At 44.4% G+C, this 20,289-nt stretch overlaps 1 protein-coding gene across 7 annotated transcripts in view; it reads left to right on the top strand.

Moving 5' to 3' along the window:
- Nucleotides 1–20,289, top strand: part of LOC128696472 (uncharacterized) — a 765,910-nt gene that overhangs the window by 707,102 nt on the left and 38,519 nt on the right. For all 7 annotated transcript variants that reach the window (XR_011393241.1, XM_070094722.1, XM_070094721.1 and 4 more), the window contains one exon: nucleotides 19,881–19,978. Coding sequence is in view for 6 of the 7 variants with exons in the window: in XM_070094722.1 (XP_069950823.1) it covers nucleotides 19,881–19,978 (98 nt within the window). In the remaining variant the exon portion in view is untranslated. The remainder of the gene's footprint in view (nucleotides 1–19,880; nucleotides 19,979–20,289) is intronic.

Here is a 20,289-nt window from a genome sequence, read left to right as displayed (position 1 = left end):
GAGAACTTGGACCCACATGGGGGCCAAGATACATGGAGGGCTTAGATGATGGAGGTGGTACTGGAAAACTTCATGTACCAACACGTAAGGGACACTACAAGAGAGAGAGAGGAGAGGATGAGCCAGCAAGACTGGACTTAGTATTCACCTTGAGCAGTGCAGATATTGAGGACATCACATACGAAAGACCCCTTGGGGCCAGCGATCATGTGGTTTTGAGCTTCGAATACACAGTAGAGCTACAAGTGGAGGGGGAAGCAGGAAGGCCAGGACAAATGAAACCAAACTACAGGAAAGGGGACTACAAGGAAATGAGGAACTTCCTGAACGAGGTTCAGTGGGACAGAGAACTGGCAGGGAAGCCAGTTAATGAGATGATGGAATATGTAGCAACAATGTGCAAGGAGGCTGAAGGGAGGTTTGTACCCAAGGGAAACAGGAATAATGAAAAAGCAAGGATGAGCCCATGGTTCATCCAAAGGTGCAAGGAGGCAAAAACCAAGTGTGCTAGGGAATGGAAGAAATTTAGAAGGCAAAGGACCCAGGAGAATAAGGAGAGCAGTCGTAGAGCCAGAAACGAATATGCACAGATAAGAAGGGAGGCCCAACGACAATATGAAAACGACATAGCAGCGAAAGCCAAATCTGACCCGAAGCTGTTATACAGCCACATCAGGAGGAAAACAACAGTCAAGGACCAGGTAATCAGGCTAAGGAAGGAAGGAGGAGAGACAACAATAAATGATCGTGAAGTATGTGATGAACTCAACAAAAGATTCAAAGAAGTGTTCACAGAGGAGACAGAAGGGGCTCCAGGTGCTAGACACAGTGCACACAACCGAGGAAGAAGTGAAGAGGCTTCTGAGTGAGCCAGATACCTTAAAGGCAATGGGACCAGACAACATCTCTCCATGGTTCCTGAGAGAGGGAGCATAGGTGCTTTGTGTACCCCTAACAACAATATTCAATACATCTATCGAAACAGGGAGATTGCCTGAGGCATGGAAGACAGCAAATGTAGTCCCAATCTTTAAAAAAGGAGACAGACATGAAGCATTAAACTACAGACCAGTGTCACTGACATGTATAGTATGCAAAATCATGGAGAAGATTATCAGAAGAGTGGTGGAACACCTAGAAAGGAATGATCTCATCAACAGCAGCCAACATGGTTTCAGGGACGGGAAATCCTGTGTCACAAACCTACTAGAGTTCTATGACAAGGTGACAGCAGTAAGACAAGAGAGAGAGGGGTGGGTGGATTGCATTTTCTTGGACTGCAAAAAGGCGTTTGACACAGTTCCACACAAGAGATTAGTGCAAAAACTGGAGGACCAAGCAGGGATAACAGGGAAGGCACTACAATGGATCAGGGAATATTTGTCAGGAAGACAGCAGCGAGTAATGGTACGTGGCAAGGTGTCAGAGTGGGCACCTGTGACCAGCGGGGTCCCACAGGGGTCAGTCCTAGGACCAGTGCTGTTTCTGGTATTTGTGAACGACATGACGGAAGGAATAGACTCTGAGGTGTCCCTGTTTGCAGATGACGTGAAGTTGATGAGAAGAATTCATTCGATCGAAGACCAGGCAGAACTACAAAGGGATCTGGACAGGCTGCAGACCTGGTCCAGCAATTGGCTCCTGGAGTTCAATCCCACCAAGTGCAAAGTCATGAAGATTGGGGAAGGGCAAAGAAGACCACAGACGGAGTACAGTCTAGGGGGCCAGAGACAACAAACCTCACTCAAGGAAAAAGATCTTGGGGTGAGTATAACACCAGGCACATCTCCTGAAGCGCACATCAACCAAATAACTGCTGCAGCATATGGGCGCCTAGCAAACCTCAGAACAGCATTCCGACATCTTAATAAGGAATCGTTCAGGACCCTGTACACCGTGTACGTTAGGCCCATATTGGAGTATGCGGCACCAGTTTGGAACCCACACCTAGCCAAGCACGTAAAGAAACTAGAGAAAGTGCAAAGGTTTGCCACAAGACTAGTCCCAGAGCTAAGAGGTATGTCCTACGAGGAGAGGTTAACGGAAATCAACCTGACGACACTGGAGGACAGGAGAGATAGGGGGGACATGATAACGACTTACAAAATACTGAGAGGAATTGACATGGTGGACAAAGACAGGATGTTCCAGAGACTGGACACAGTATCAAGGGGACACAGTTGGAAGCTGAAGACACAGATGAATCACAGGGATGTTATGAAGTATTTCTTCAGCCATAGAGTAGTCAGGAAGTGGAATAGTTTGGGAAGAGATGTAGTGGAGGCAGGATCCATACATAGCTTTAAGCAGAGGTACGATAAAGCTCATGGTTCAGGGAGAGTGACCTAGTGGCGACCAGTGAAGAGGCGGGGCCAGGAGCTTGGACTCGACCCCTGCAACCTCAACTAGGTGAGTACAACTAGGTGGGTACACACTCATACACACACACATTCATACACACACACTCATACACACACACTCATACACACACACACTCATACACACACACACACTCATGCACACATACACTCATACACACACACACTCATGCACACATACACACATACACTCATACACACACACACTCATACACACATACACTCATACACACATACACTCATACACACATACACTCATACACACACACACACACACACACTTATGCACACACACACTCATACACACACACACCAGTTTGGAATCCACACCTAGTCAAGCACGTCAAGAAATTAGAGAAAGTGCAAAGGTTTGCAACAAGGCTAGTCCCAGAGCTATGGGGATTGTCCTACGAAGAAAGGTTGAGGGAAATCGGCCTGACGACACTTGAGGACAGGAGGGTCAGGGGAGACATGATAACGACATATAAAATACTGCGCGGAATAGACAAGGTGGACAAAGACGGGATGTTCCAGAGAGGGGACACAGACACAAGAGGTCACAATTGGAAGTTGAAGACTCAGATGAATCAGAGGGATGTTAGGAAGTATTTCTTCAATCATAGAGTAGTCAGACCGTGGAATAGCCTAGAAAGTGACGTAGTGGAGGCGGGAACCATACATAGTTTTAAGGCGAGGTATGATAAAGCTCATGGGGCAGGGAGAGAGAGGACCTAGTAGCAATCAGCGAAGAGGCGGGGCCAGGAGCTATGACTCGACCCCTGCAACCACAAATAGGTGAGTACACACACACACACACACACACACACACACACACACACACACACACACACACACACACACACACACACACACACAATCACACACACATACACACACACAATCACACACTCATACACACTCATACACACTCATAAACACTCATACACACACACACACACACACACACACACACACACACAATGGAGAAAGAGCTCTCTGTGAAATTGGAAAAGAGGTTGGAGAAGGAGACAAAGAATTGGGAGGCACAAGTCGAAACTGCAGTAGCCAAGATAAGGGTCCTAGAAGTTGAGATAAATAGGCTGAAGCGAGTTACAGGGGCAGTGACCAGAGAAGACACAGCATATGAAGCTGCGAGGCCGAACAGGAAGGAAGGAATTATGAATTATGCTAAGGTCATATCAGCCTGCCAAGGAGTGAAAGGGAAGAACAGCTGGGTGCAGATGGAGAGGGTGATAGGTCGAATGCTGAGGCACAACCATGCTATCAAGAGCCACTGGAAAAATCAAGGGAGAAACTGACCACATACAGGCAGGATCCAGAGTCACAGAGGGTGAGGCAATGGGAGGAGGAAAGGGCAAAATCAGTGTTTATCCATGGGCTTCAGGAGAGAGAGGAAAGGACACACACTGAAAGGCAGCAGGAAGAAAGAAAGGAGATTGAGAAAATCATCACGGAAATAGGTGAAGAGAGGGACGAGATTGTAAATTTTCAGAGAATAGGGGGGTACTCGAAGGGAAGAAACCGACCAATCAAGCTGATTCTCAGGACGGAAACAGTGCGGAACAGGATCCTCCAAGAGAAACCACGATTGAAATACTCGGATGAGTACAAGAGGGTGTTCCTAGACAGAGACAGAACACAATCAGAACGACAGCAGCTGAGGGAGAGGAGAAAAAAGCGAAAGGAGCTAGGAAAAGAGACAAGGATGGAACCAGCAGAGGTCAGTCAGAGCAGAACAGAGAAGCAAGGGCAAGCACACACACAACTATTCTCAGAACCATACAACCTATCACACCATCCCAACACACACTACAATCCATACCCACAGCATCCACCCAACACCGAGCTATAGAATCCCACAGTATGCTACCAGGTCTCCCACCCTCACAGGCCCCCCAAACCACAGTGTTGGAAAGGAAACTGAAGGTATGGTACACAAACGCTGATGGAATAACAAATAAGTGGGAGGAGTGGCATGAAAGAGTCAAAGAGGCATCACCGGACATCATAGCTCTCACAGAAACCAAGCTTACAGGTATGATAACAGATGCCATCTTTCCAACGGGATACCAAATCCTGAGGAAAGACAGAGGGAACAGGGGGGGTGGAGGAGTGGCATTGCTGATCAAAAATCGCTGGAATTTTGATGAGCTGGAGAGAGGAGACAGTGGAGAAGAAAGTGATTACATAGCGGGAACGCTTCACTCTGGAGGTCCCAAGGTGGTAATAGCAGTGATGTATAACCCACCACAGAACAGCAGGAGGCCAAGGCAAGAGTACGACGAGAGCAATAGAGCGATGGTTGACACACTGGCTACAGTGGCCAGAAGAGCTCATGCATGCAGGGCAAAGCTCCTGATCATGGGTGACTTTAACCACAAGGAGATCGATTGGGAGAACTTGGACCCACATGGGGGCCAAGATACATGGAGGGCTAAGATGATGGAGGTGGTACTGGAAAACTTCATGTACCAACATGTAAGGGACTCTACAAGAGAGAGAGGAGAGGATGAACCAGCAAGGCTGGACTTAGTATTCACCTTGAGTAGTGCAGATATCGAGGACATCACATATGAAAGACCCCTTGGGGCCAGTGACCATGTGGTTTTAAGCTTCGAATACACAGTAGAGCTACAAATGGAGGGAGAAGCAGGAAAGCCAGGACGAATGAAGCCAAACTACAAGAAAGGGGACTACACAGGAATGAGGAACTTCCTGAATGGGGTTCAGTGGGACAGAGAACTGGCAGGGAAGCCAGTTAATGAGATGATGGAATATGTAGCAACAAAATGCAAGGAGGCTGAGGAGAGGTTTGTACCCAAGGGTAACAGGAATAATGAAAAAACCAGAATGAGCCCATGGTTTACCCAAAGGTGCAGGGAGGCAAAAACCAAGTGTGCTAGGGAATGGAAGAAATATAGAAGGTAAAGGACCCAGGAGAATAAGGAGAGCAGTCGTAGAGCCAGAAACGAATATGCACAGATAAGAAGGGAGGCCCAAAGACAATATGAAAATGGCGTAGCAGTGAAAGCCAAATCTGACCCGAAACTGTTGTACAGCCACATCAGGAGGAAAACAACAGTCAAGGACCAGGTAATCAGGCTAAGGAAGGAAGGAGGAGAGACAACAAGAAATGACCGTGAAGTATGTGAGGAACTCAACAAGAGATTCAAAGAAGTGTTCACAGAGGAGACAGATGGGGCTCCAGAAAGACGGAGAGGTGGGGCACACCACCATGTGCTAGAGACAGTGCACACAACCGAGGAAGAAGTGAAGAGGCTTCTGAGTGAGCTAGATACCTCAAAGGCAATGGGGCCAGATAACATTTCCCCATGGATATTGAGAGAGGGAGCAGAGGCGCTATGTGTACCCCTAACAACAATATTCAATACGTCTATCGAAACAGGGAGATTGCCTGAGGCATGGAAGACAGCAGATGTAGTCCCAATCTTTAAAAACGGAGACAGACATGAAGCATTAAACTACAGACCAGTGTCACTGACATGTATAGTATGCAAAATCATGGAGAAGATTATCAGGAGAAGAGTGGTGGAACACCTAGAAAGGAATGATCTCATCAACAGCAGCCAACATGGTTTCAGGGACGGGAAATCCTGTGTCACAAACCTACTGGAGTTCTATGACATGGTGACAGCAGTAAGACAAGAGAGAGAGGGGTGGATGGATTGCATATTCTTGGACTGCAAGAAGGCGTTTGACATAGTTCCACACAAGAGATTGGTGCAAAAACTGGAGGACCAAGCAGGGATAACAGGGAAGGCACTACCATGGATCAGGGAATACTTGTCAGGAAGACAGCAGCGAGTCATGGTACGTGGCGAGGTGTCAGAGTGGGCACCTGTGACCAGCGGGGTCCCACAGGGGTCAGTCCTAGGACCAGTGCTGTTTCTGGTATTTGTGAATGACATGACGGAAGGAATAGACTCTGAGGTGTCCCTGTTTGCAGATGACGTGAAGTTGATGAGAAGAATTCACTCGATCGAAGACCAGGCAGAACTACAAAGGGATCTGGACAGGCTGCAGACCTGGTCCAGCAATTGGCTCCTAGAATTCAATCCCACCAAGTGCAAAGTCATGAAGATTGGGGAAGGGCAAAGAAGACCGCAGACAGAGTACCGTCTAGGGGGCCAGAGACTACAAACCTCACTCAAGGAAAAAGATCTTGGAGTGAGTATAACACCAGGCACATCTCCTGAAGCGCACATCAACCAAATAACTGCTGCAGCATATGGGCGCCTAGCAAACCTCAGAACAGCATTCCGACATCTTAATAAGGAATCGTTCAGGACCCTGTACACCGTGTACGTTAGGCCCATATTGGAGTATGTGGCACCAGTTTGGAACCCACACCTAGCCAAGCATGTAGAGAAACTAGAGAAAGTGCAAAAGTTTGCAACAAGACTAGTCCCAGAGCTAAGAGGTATGTCCTATGAGGAGAGGTTAATGGAAATCAACCTGACGACACTGGAGGACAGGAGAGATTGGGGGGACATGATAACGACATACAAAATACTGGACAAGGTGGACAAAGACAGGATGTTCCAGAGATTGGACACAGCAACACGGGGACACAGTTGGAAGCTGAAGACACAGATGAATCAAAGGGATGTTAGGAAGTATTTCTTCAGCCACAGAGTAGTCAGTAAGTGGAATAGTTTGGGAAGCGATGTAGTGGAGGCAGGATCCATACATAGCTTTAAGCAGAGGTACGATAAAGCTCATGGTTCAGGGAGAGTGACCTAGTAGTGACCAGTGAAGAGGCGGGGCCAGGAGCTTGGACTCGACCCCTGCAACCTCAACTAGGTGAGTACACATACAAAAATACACACACACACAAACACACACACACACACACACACACACACACACACACACACACACACACACACACACACACACACACACACACACACACAAACACACACACACACACTACCCCTGCAACCACAAATAGGTGAGTACAAGGAAGCTGAGGAGAGGTGTGTCCCCAAGGGTGACAGGAATAATGAAAAAGCCAGGATGAGCCTGTGGTTTACCCAAAGGTGCAGGGAGGCCAAAACCCGGTGTGTTAGGGAATGGAAGTATAGAAGGCAAAGGATCCAGGAGAATAAGGAGAGCAATCAGAGAGCCAGAAATGAATAGCACACGTAAGAAGGGAGGCCCAACGACAATATGAAAATGACATAGCAGCAAAAGCCAAATCTGACCTGAAGCTGTTGTACAGCCACTTCAGGAGGAAAACAACAGTCAAGGACCAGGCAATCAGGCTAAGGAAGGAAGGAGGAGAGATCACAAGAAACGACCATGAAGTATGTGAGGAACTCAACATGGGATTCAAAAAAAGTGTTCACAGAGGAGACAAAAGGGACTCCAGAAGGACAGAGAGGGGGGTACACCACCAAGTGTTGGACACAGTACATATATCTGAGGAAGAAGTGAAGAGGCTGCTGAGCGAGCTAGATACCTCAAAGGCGATGGGGCTGTGTAACATCTCTCCATGGGTCCTGAGAGAGAGAGCAGAGGCAATATGTGTCCCCCTAACAACAATATTCAAAACATCTGTTAAAACAGGGAGATTACCTGAGCAATGGAAGACAGCAAATGTAGTCCCAATTCTTAAAAGAGACAGACAAGAAACACTAAACTATAGACCAGTGTCACTGACATGTATAGAATGCAAAGTCATGGAGAAGATTATCAGGAGAAGAGTGGTGGAACACCTAGAAAGGAATGAGCTTATCAACAACAGCGAACACAGTTTCAGGGATGGGAAATCCTGTGTCACAAACCTACTGGAGTTCTAGGACAGGGTAACAGCAGTAAGACAAGAGAGAGAGGGGTGGGTAGATTGCATTTTCCTGGACTGTAAGATGGAATTTGACACAGTTGCACACACAAGAGATTAATGCAAAAACTGGAGGACCAAGCAGGAATAACAGGGAAGGCACTACAATGGATCAGGGAGTACCTGTCAGGAAGACAGCAGTGAGTCATGGTATGTGGCGAGGTGTCAGAGTGGGCGCCTGTGACGAGTGGGGCTCCACAGGGGTCAGTCCTAGGACCGGTGCTGTTTCTGGTATTTGTGAATGACATGACAGAAGGAATAGACTTCAAAGTGTCCCTGTTTGCAGATGATGTGAAGTTGATGAGACGAATTCAATTGGATGAGGACCAGGCAGAACTACAAAGGGATCTGGACAGGCTGCAGGCCTGGTCCAGCAATTGGCTTCTGGAGTTCAACCCCACCAAGTGCAAAGTCACGAAGATTGGGGAAAGGCAAAGAAGACCGCAGACGGAGTACAGTCTAGGGGGCCAGAGACTACAAACCTTACTCAAGGAAAAAGATCTTGGGGTGAGTATAACACCAGGCAGATCTCCTGAGGTGCACATCAACCAAATAACTGCTGCAGCATATGGATGCCTAGCAAACCTAAGATCAGCATTCCACCACCTTAATAAGGAATCGTTCAGGACCCTGTACACAGTGTACTTTAGGCTCATATTGGTAATCAGGCTGAGGAAAGAAGGTGGGGAGCTCACAAGAAATGACGAGGAAGTATGTGAGGAGCTCAACATGGCATTTAAGGAAGTATTTACAGTGTAGACAGAAAGGACTCTGTAATGTCAGAACAAAGGGGTACACCAATAAGAGATATACCAACAAGTGTTCGATGAAATACACACAACCCCGGAGGAGGTGAAGAAATTGCTAAATGACCTTGATACCCCAAAGCGGTGGGACTGGACAGCATCTCTCCATGGGCCCTTAGAGAGGGAGCAGAGATGCTGTGTGTGCCACTAACAATTTTCAACACGTCCATTGAAACTGGGCAACTACCTGAGATATGGATGACGGCAAATATAGTCCCCATTTTTAAGAAAGGAAACCAGCATGAGGCATTAAACTATAGTCCAGTGTTACTGATGTGTATATTATGCAAAGTTATGGAGAAGATTATCAGGAGAGTGGTGGAGCACCTAGAGAGGATCAAGCTCATGAATGACAACCAGCATGGATTCAGGGAAGGCAAATCCTGTGTCTCAAATGTACTGGAGTTTTATGACAAGGTAATGGAAGTAAGGCACGAGAGAGATGGGTGGGTAGATTGCAAAAAGGCCTTCGACATAGTTCCTCGCAAGAGATTAGTGCAAAAGTTAGAGGATCAGGCACATATAACAGGAAGGGCACTGCATTGGATCAGAGAATACCTGACAGGAAGGCAGCAACGAGTCATGGTACATGACGAGGTATCAGAGTGGGCACCTGTGACGAGCGGGGTTCCATAGGGGTCAATCCTAGGACCAGTGCTGTTTTTGGTTTATGTGAATGACGTGACAGAAGGGCTAGACATCCCCAGACATAATAGCACTCACAGAAACAAAACTCACCAGAATAATAACAGATTCAATCTTTCCATCCGGATATCAAATCCTCAGGAAACACAGAGGGAGGAGGAGTTGCACTGCTCATTAAAAACCAGTGGGGTTTTGAGAAAATGGAAGGAATGGATGGCATGGGCGAAAGGGACTACTTAGTAGGAACAATCCAGTCTGAGGGACATAAGGTGATAATTGCAGTAATGTACAACCCACCACAGAACTGCAGGAGGCCAAGAGAAGAATACGATGAGAACAACAGAGCAATGATTGACACACTAGCCGAGGTGGCCAGGAGAGCACACATGGGGGGAGCAAAGTTACTAGTTATGGGTGATATCAATCACAAGGAGATTGACTGGGAAAACCTGGAGCCCCTTGGGGGTCCCGAAACATGGAGAGCCAAGATGATGGATGTGTTACTGGAAAACCTCATGCATCAACATGTTAGAGACACTACCAGAGAGAGAGGAGAGGATGAACCAGCAAGACTGGACCTTGTATTCACCTTGAGTAGTTCAGACATCAAGGATATCATGTATGAAAGGCCCCTGGGAGCTAGTGATCATGTGGTTCTGTGCTTCGACTACATAGTTGAGCTCCAAGTGGAGAGAGTAGCAAGAATAGGGTGGGAAAACCAAACTATAAAAGGGGGAACTACTCAGGCATGAGGAACTTCCTTCAAGACATTCAGTGGGAGAGGGAACTGACAGGAAAACCAGTACAAGAAATGATGGACTTTGTGGCAACAAAATGCAAGGAGGCAGAGGAGAGGTTTGTTCCCAAGGGAAACAGAAATAATGGGAAGAACAGAACGAGTCCTTGGTTCACCCAAAGGTGTAGGGAGGCAAAAACTAGGTGTACTAGAGAATGGAAAAGGTACAGAAGACAGAGAACTCAGGAAAATAAAGAGATTAGCCGAAGAGCCAGAAACGAATATGCACAGATAAGAAGGGAGGCTCAGCGACAATATGAAAACGACATAGTATCGAAAGTCAAGACTGACCTGAAGCTGTTGTACAGCCACATCAGGAGGAAAACAACAGTCAAGGTGGTGGGACCAGACAACATCTCTCCGTGGGTCCTTAAAGAGGGAGCAGAGATATTGTGTGTACCATTAACAAAGATCTTCAACACATCATTTGAAACTGGGCAACTCCCCGAGGTATGGAAGATGGCAAATGTAGTCCCAATTTTTAAAAAGGGAGACAGACATGAGGCACTAAACTACAGACCTGTATCACTAACGTGTATAGTATGCAAGGTCATGGAGAAGATCATCAGGAGGAGAGTGGTGGAGCACCTGGAAAGAAACAAGTGTATAATTGACAACCAGCACGGTTTCAGGGAAGGAAAATCCTGTGTCACAAACCTACTAGAGTTTTATGACAAGGTGACAAAAGTAAGACAAGAGAGAGAGGGGTGGATTGACTGCATTTTTTTGGACTGCAAGAAGGCCTTCTACACAGTTTCTCACAAGAGGTTACTGCAAAAGCTAGAGGATCAGGCACACATAACAGGAAAGGCACTGCAATGGATCAGAGAATACCTGACAGGGAGGCAACAACGAGTCATGGTACGTGATGAGGTGTCAGAGTGGGCGCCTGTGACAAGCGGGGTTCCACAGGGGTTAGTCCTAGGACCTGTGCTGTTCTTGGTACATGTGAACAACATAACAGAAGGGATAGACTCAGAAGTGTCCTTGTTTGCAGATGATGTGAAGTTAATGAGAAGAATCAAATCGGATGAGGATCAGGCAGGGCTACAAAGAGACCTGGACAGGCTACAAGCCTGGTCCAGCAACTGGCTCCTTGAGTTTAACCCTGCCAAATGCAAAGTCATGAAGATTGGGGAAGGGCAAAGAAGACCGCAAACACAATATAGTTTAGATGGCCAAAGACTGCAAACCTCACTCAAGGAAAAAGATCTGGGGGTGAGTATAACACCGAGCATATCTCCTGAGGCGCAGATCAATCAGATAACTGCTGCAGCATACGGGCGCCTGGCAAACCTACGGATAGCGTTCCGATACGTCAGTAAGGATTCGTTCAAGACTCTGTATACCATTTACGTCAGGCCCATACTGGAGTATGCAGCACCAGTTTGGAATCCACACCTAGTCAAGCACGTCAAGAAATTAGAGAAAGTGCAAAGGTTTGCAACAAGACTAGTCCCAGAGCTACGGGGATTGTCCTATGAAGAAAGGTTGAGGGAAATCGGCCTGACGACACTGGAGGACAGGAGGGTCAGGGGAGACATGATAACGACATATTAAATACTGCGCGGAATAGACAAGGTGGACAAAGACGGGATGTTCCAGAGATGGGACACAGACACAAGAGGTCACAATTGGAAGTTGAAGACTCAGATGAATCAAAGGGATGTTAGGAAGTATTTCTTCAGTCATAGAGTAGTCAGGCCATAGAATAGCCTAGAAAGTGACGTAGCGGAGGCGGGAACCATGCATAGTTTTAAGGCGAGGTATGATAAAGCTCATGGGGCTTTATCATACCTCATATCGAGGTAGTAGGTTGGTAGACAGCAACCACCCAGGGAAGTACTACCGTCCTGCCAGATGATTGTGAAACAAAAACCTGTAACTGTTTTGCATGATGGTAGGATTGCTGGTTTCTTTTTCTGTCTCATAAACACGCTAGATAACAGGGATATCTTGCTACTCCTACTTACACTTTGGTCACACTTCACAGACACGCACATGCATATATATATATACATACATCTAGGTTTTTCTCCTTTTTCTAAATAGCTCTTGTTCTTTTTTATTTCTTCTATTGTCCATGGGGAAGTGGAAAAGAATCTTTCCTCCGTAAGCCATGCGTGTCGTATGAGGCGACTAAAATGCCGGGAGCAATGGGCTAGTAACCCCTTCTCCTGTATACATTTACTAAAAAAGAGAAGAAGAAAAACTTTATAAAACTGGGATGCTTAAATGTGCGTGGATGTAGTGCGGATGACAAGAAACAGATGATTGCTGATGTTATGAATGAAAAGAAGTTGGATGTCCTGGCTCTAAGCGAAACAAAGCTGAAGGGGGTAGGAGAGTTTCAGTGGGGGGAAATAAATGGGATTAAATCTGGAGTATCTGAGAGAGTTAGAGCAAAGGAAGGGGTAGCAGTAATGTTAAATGATCAGTTATGGAAGGAGAAAAGAGAATATGAATGTGTAAATTCAAGAATTATGTGGATTAAAGTAAAGGTTGGATGCGAGAAGTGGGTCATAATAAGCGTGTATGCACCTGGAGAAGAGAGGAATGCAGAGGAGAGAGAGAGATTTTGGGAGATGTTAAGTGAATGTATAGGAGCCTTTGAACCAAGTGAGAGAGTAATTGTGGTAGGGGACCTGAATGCTAAAGTAGGAGAAACTTTTAGAGAGGGTGTGGTAGGTAAGTTTGGGGTGCCAGGTGTAAATGATAATGGGAGCCCTTTGATTGAACTTTGTATAGAAAGGGGTTTAGTTATAGGTAATACATATTTTAAGAAAAAGAGGATAAATAAGTATACACGATATGATGTAGGGCGAAATGACAGTAGTTTGTTGGATTATGTATTGGTAGATAAAAGACTGTTGAGTAGACTTCAGGATGTACATGTTTATAGAGGGGCCACAGATATATCAGATCACTTTCTAGTTGTAGCTACACTGAGAGTAAAAGGTAGATGGGATACAAGGAGAATAGAAGCATCAGGGAAGAGAGAGGTGAAGGTTTATAAACTAAAAGAGGAGGCAGTTAGGGTAAGATATAAACAGCTATTGGAGGATAGATGGGCTAATGAGAGCATAGGCAATGGGGTCGAAGAGGTATGGGGTAGGTTTAAAAATGTAGTGTTAGAGTGTTCAGCAGAAGTTTGTGGTTACAGGAAAGTGGGTGCAGGAGGGAAGAGGAGCGATTGGTGGAATGATGATGTAAAGAGAATAGTAAGGGAGAAAAAGTTAGCATATGAGAAGTTTTTACAAAGTAGAAGTGATGCAAGGAGGGAAGAGTATATGGAGAAAAAGAGAGAGGTTAAGAGAGTGGTGAAGCAATGTAAAAAGAGAGCAAATGAGAGAGTGGGTGAGATGTTATCAACAAATTTTGTTGAAAATAAGAAAAAGTTTTGGAGTGAGATTAACAAGTTAAGAAAGCCTAGAGAACAAATGGATTTGTCAGTTAAAAATAGGAGAGGAGAGTTATTAAATGGAGAGTTAGAGGTATTGGGAAGATGGAGGGAATATTTTGAGGAATTGTTAAATGTTGATGAAGATAGGGAAGCTGTGATTTCGTGTATAGGGCAAGGAGGAATAACATCTTGTAGGAGTGAGGAAGAGCCAGTTGTGAGTGTGGGGGAAGTTCGTGAGGCAGTAGGTAAAATGAAAGGGGGTAAGGCAGCCGGGATTGATGGGATAAAGATAGAAATGTTAAAAGCAGGTGGGGATATAGTTTTGGAGTGGTTGGTGCAATTATTTAATAAATGTATGGAAGAGGGTAAGGTACCTAGGGATTGGCAGAGAGCATGCATAGTTCCTTTGTATAAAGGCAAAGGGGATAAAAGAGAGTGCAAATATTATAGGGGGATAAGTCTGTTGAGTGTACCTGGTAAAGTGTATGGTAGAGTTATAATTGAAAGAATTAAGAGTAAGACGGAGAATAGGATAGCAGATGAACAAGGAGGCTTTAGGAAAGGTAGGGGGTGTGTGGACCAGGTGTTTACAGTGAAACATATAAGTGAACAGTATTTAGATAAGGCTAAAGAGGTCTTTGTGGCATTTATGGATTTGGAAAAGGCGTATGACAGGGTGGATAGGGGGGCAATGTGGCAGATGTTGCAAGTGTATGGTGTAGGAGGTAGGTTACTGAAAGCAGTGAAGAGTTTTTACGAGGATAGTGAGGCTCAAGTTAGAGTATGTAGGAAAGAGGGAAATTTTTTCCCAGTAAAAGTAGGCCTTAGACAAGGATGTGTGATGTCACCGTGGTTGTTTAATATATTTATAGATGGGGTTGTAAGAGAAGTAAATGCGAGGGTCTTGGCAAGAGGCGTGGAGTTAAAAGATAAAGAATCACACACAAAGTGGGAGTTGTCACAGCTGCTCTTTGCTGATGACACTGTGCTCTTGGGAGATTCTGAAGAGAAGCTGCAGAGATTGGTGGATGAATTTGGTAGGGTGTGCAAAAGAAGAAAATTAAAGGTGAATACAGGAAAGAGTAAGGTTATGAGGATAACAAAAAGATTAGGTGATGAAAGATTGAATATCAGATTGGAGGGAGAGAGTATGGAGGAGGTGAACGTATTCAGATATTTGGGAGTGGACGTGTCAGCGGATGGGTCTATGAAAGATGAGGTGAATCATAGAATTGATGGAATTGTCTGTGGAGACAAAGAACTTCGTCCTTGGAGGCAAAGAGGGGAATGTATGAGAGTATAGTTTTACCAACGCTCTTATATGGGTGTGAAGCGTGGGTGATGAATGTTGCAGCGAGGAGAAGGCTGGAGGCAGTGGAGATGTCATGTCTGAGGGCAATGTGTGGTGTGAATATAATGCAGAGAATTCGTAGTTTGGAAGTTAGGAGGAGGTGCGGGATTACCAAAACTGTTGTCCAGAGGGCTGAGGAAGGGTTGTTGAGGTGGTTCGGACATGTAGAGAGAATGGAGCGAAACAGAATGACTTCAAGAGTGTATCAGTCTGTAGTGGAAGGAAGGCGGGGTAGGGGTCGGCCTGGGAAGGGTTGGAGGGAGGGGGTAAAGGAGGTTTTGTGTGCGAGGGGCTTGGACTTCCAGCAGGCATGCGTGAGCGTGTTTGATAGGAGTGAATGGAGACAAATGGTTTTTAATACTTGACGTGCTGTTGGAGTGTGAGCAAAGTAACATTTATGAAGGGATTCAGGGAAACCGGCAGGCCGGACTTGAGTCCTGGAGATGGGAAGTACAGTGCCTGCACTCTGAAGGAGGGGTGTTAATGTTGCAGTTTAAAAACTGTAGTGTAAAGCACCCTTCTGGCAAGACAGTGATGGAGTGAATGATGGTGAAAGTTTTTCTTTTTCGGGCCACCCTGCCTTGGTGGGAATCGGCCAGTGTGATAATAAAAAAAAAAATAATATCGAGTCATAGCTCCTGGCCCCACCTCTTCGCAATCAGCGAAGAGGTGGGGCCAGGAGCTATGAATCGACCCCTGCAACCACAAATAAGTGAGTACACACACACACACACACACACACACACACACACACACACACACACACACACACACACACACACACACACACACACACACACACACACACACACACACACACACACACACACACACACACACACACACACACACACACACACACACACACACACACACACACACACACACACACACACACACACACACACACACACACACACACACACAGTAGAGGTGTCCTGTAGCTCGACCGCTAGCACACTCAGCTCACACACTGAGGTCTGGAGTTCGAATCTCTGGCATGGCAGGAAAACATTAGGATGTGTTGCCTTTAAGACACCTGCTGTCCATGTTCACCCATTAATATAAAATGGGTACCTGGGTGTTAGTCGATTGGTGTGGGTCGCATCCTGACCTAATTTTCCTGAAATGCTCTGCATAACAAGTGGCTTTCTATATAATAATAATAATAATAATTATAATAATAATAATAATAATAATAATAATAATATTTTTGACATGTTACATAGTTGTACAAAGGAATATAATAGCTGAGTGTACATACCAAAAGCCCCTTATATGCGGAGCATTTCAGGCAAACTTAAAATTAACTTAAGATTAATTAGGCTGTAACAGATTAAATGGTCATTAGGTGAATTATAGTGAGGACAAGAAATTTGAGTATTAATAGGTAATGCTATATGGCTTTAAATAGGTCTAGTAGAGAAGTTTAGTATTGAATAATTGCAGTTTTCAATTATTTTATAAAAATTACAGTATTACAATAGGACAATTTACAATATGAAGTACAATTGAGCATTTAGAATAAAGAAATTTGAACATTACAGTTTTGAAGCATTACAGTAGTAGCATTATAGTAGTATGACATTGATGTCAGCTAGGCCTGTGTACCTTGTACATGTACTTGTAGAAATAAAGATACATACATACACTGTTGTTTCAAAAATTCCATTCTGTTACACAAAAGATTGCAACAACATTCTGACACAGTATAAAATGCCTGTCTTTCCTTGATGGAATGATCAACTGCACTGTTACTCACCATGCTGCTTTAGAAAGGAGTATACTGCATTGCATGATTGACACTGCCATCATATTTCTCCCAGGAAGTGTGTCCAAAATTTGAGTTAAAGAACTTTTTGATAGCACCTCATATACCTCAACTTGCATCAGATGTATTTATGATTTTTTTTTTTTTTAATGTTGGCCATTTCCCACTGAGGCAGTTTGACCCAAAAAGAATGAAACCCCCCCCCCCCCCCCAAAAAAAAAAAAAAAAAAAAAAAAAAAACTTTCATCATTCAACACTTTCACCATCACTGATAGATAATCACTGTCTTTGCAGAGGCACTCAGATATGACAGTCTAGATGTCCCTCCAAACTGCCAGTATCCCAAACCCCTCCTTTAAAGTACAATCATTGTACTTCCCATTTCCAGGACTCAAGTCTGGCTGAAAGTTTTTAATTCATCTAATATGTTATTCCACTTCTTTAGCATTTTAATTTGAATAGAATTTCAGTAGATGTTCAAATTAGCACCAATGATATCAAAGTACACATACGTTGATATGGGAAAATTATTTTGAGAGTGTACAGTAGAAATGAGTGAGATACTTGAGTCCCAAATCCAAATTAATTCTTTATGAACGAAACCCAAAATTTGGTCATCTCAAAAATCTCGGATATTATTCTAACTCCACAAGACTTTGAAGAGGCAATAAATGACGTGCCCATGCACTCTGACCCAGGCCCAGACTCATGGAACTCCTTGTTCATCAAGAATTGCAAGAAGCCCCTATCACGTGCCTTCAGCATTTTATGGAGAGGGAGCATGGACACAGGGGTCATCCCCCACACACTAAAAACAACAGATATAGCCCCACTCCACAAAGGTGGCAGTAAAGCATTTGCAAAGAACTACAGACCGATAACACTAACGTCCCATATCATAAAAATCTTTGAGAGGGTTCTAAGAAGCAAGATCGCCAACCACCTAGATACCCATCAGTTACACAACCCAGGGCAACACGGGTTTAGAGCAGGTCGCTCCTGCATGTCCCAGCTACTGGACCACTATGACAGGGTCCTGGATGCTTTAGAGGATAAACAAAATACAAATATAGTATATACAGACTTTGCAAAAGCTGTTGACAAGTGTGACCATGGTGTAATAGCACACAAAATGCGTGATAAAGGAATAATGGGAAAAGTTGGTAGATGGATCTACAACTTCCTGACAAATAGAACACGAAGAGTAGTAGTAAACAGTGTAAATGGGCCACTCTAAACAATATGAAGTTCAGTGAGGAGAAATTTCAACTACTTAGATATGGGAAACTTGAAGAAATTAAAAATGTATCAGGGTATATGACAAATTCTAACCATACAATAGAGTGGAAAAATAATGTGACAGACCTGGGAGTGATAATGTCAGAGGATCTCGCCTTCAAAGACCACAAGAATGTATCTATCTCATGTGCTAGGAAAATGATAGGATGGATAATGAGAACCTTCAAAACTAGGGATGCCAGGCCCATAATGATTCTCTTCAAATCACTTGTGCTCTCTAGGCTGGAATACTGCTGTACACTAACGGCCCCCTTCAAGGCTGGCAACATTGCAGACCTGGAGAGTGTACAAAGAACGTTCATGGCACACTTAAGTACAATAATGCACCTAAACTACTGGGAATGGTTGAAGGTCGTTGATCTGTATTTCCTCAAACACAGGCGAGAGAGATACATGATAATATACACTTGGAAGGTCCTGGAGGGATTGGCACCAAACCTGCACACGAAAATCACTCCCTATGAAAGCAAAAGACTCGGCAGAAGATGCAACATTCCCCCAATGAAAAGCAGGGGTGCCATGAATACATTGAGAGACAACACAGTAAGTGTCCGGGGCCCAAGACTGTTCAGTTGCCTCCCAGCATACATAAGGGGAATTACCAATAGACCCCTGGCTGTCTTCAAGAAGGCACTGAACAGGCACCTAAAGTCAGTAACTGACCAACCAGGCTGTGGTTCATACGTCAGCTTGCATGCAGCCAGCAGTAACAGACTAGTTGATCAGACCCTGATCCACCACGAGGCCTGGTCTCAGACCAGGCCGCGGGGGCATTGACCCCTGAAACCCTCTTCAAGCAAAGTCCAGGTAGTATCACAAAGAACTTTTTTAAAATATGGTACAGTACTATACTATTTACTGTACTCCCTCAGCATAAATGAGTTCTACACACTCATTTCTGTTGATCTGGGTGCTACATAATGTCTTATTACCTGTTATTTATAAGCTGTTTTGTTGATTCATGATGGTCTTTATATGATATAGCATCTACAAACTTGATTCCCAGCATTATGACTTGTGTATGGTGAAATGGCATTATCTTTGAGTTAAGTTGATGAATCTGTGTTTTTTATGCAATATTATAGTAATGTTCATGAACTTTGCTTCCAGATCTATGACTTTACACGCTGTTACTTCACCTGCTTATAGGGTGTATCATATTTTTGTTACACAGCCTGTTTGTATCATAACTGACCCAGACTTATACTAAATGTTTGACTAATACAGTATCTGAGCATTGGGGCACAGATACAAAATATGTTGCTTCCTTTTCACATTGAAATATAAGTTCAGTATCTGTGAATGCATTATCTTCAAGTTTGTGAAAGAGAACATCTCTTGCAGATACAGAAGGAACATAACAATTATAATTCAGAATAATGATGAATGTGTTTTCCTTTTTTGGATCACCCTGCCATTGTGGGAGATGGCCATTAAGGAAAAACAAATTGACTTGTTCCACTTTCACTCAACAAGACATTACCAAAATTTATTGTTGAGGGCAATAATATGAACTGATAGTCATCTTTTTTTTTTACTTACAGGTGATTATGGAGGCCTGGCTTCATTAATGTTTACAGAAATCTTCAGTTCAGATTTCTTGACACCAATGGAAGAGTCAGACACAAGTTTCCAAATGGAGGTGAGTGATAATTTTGGAGTTCATTAAATCTTTTTTCTAGCAGTGAACAGCATTGACTTTATTAAGTGCAATTTTTTTTAATTCTATTGACAACAGTTTAAGTTTTTTATCTGTTTCACACTTAAAGAAATCATAGAAGGGTATCATGTACAGTGGACCCTCGCTTTACGATCAGCTCCCAATGCGACCAATTATGTAAGTGTATTTATGTAAGTGCGTTTGTACGTGTATGTTTGGGGGTCTAATCTAATTCACAATATTCCTTATGGGAACAAATCCGTTCAGTGCTGGCACCTGAACATACTTCTGGA

Source organism: Cherax quadricarinatus, chromosome 47 (genome assembly GCF_038502225.1).
Source record: "Cherax quadricarinatus isolate ZL_2023a chromosome 47, ASM3850222v1, whole genome shotgun sequence".
Taxonomy (NCBI): domain Eukaryota; kingdom Metazoa; phylum Arthropoda; class Malacostraca; order Decapoda; family Parastacidae; genus Cherax; species Cherax quadricarinatus.
The sequence above is the reverse complement of the archived record's forward strand: the minus strand, read 5'-3'. Positions and strand labels throughout refer to the sequence as shown.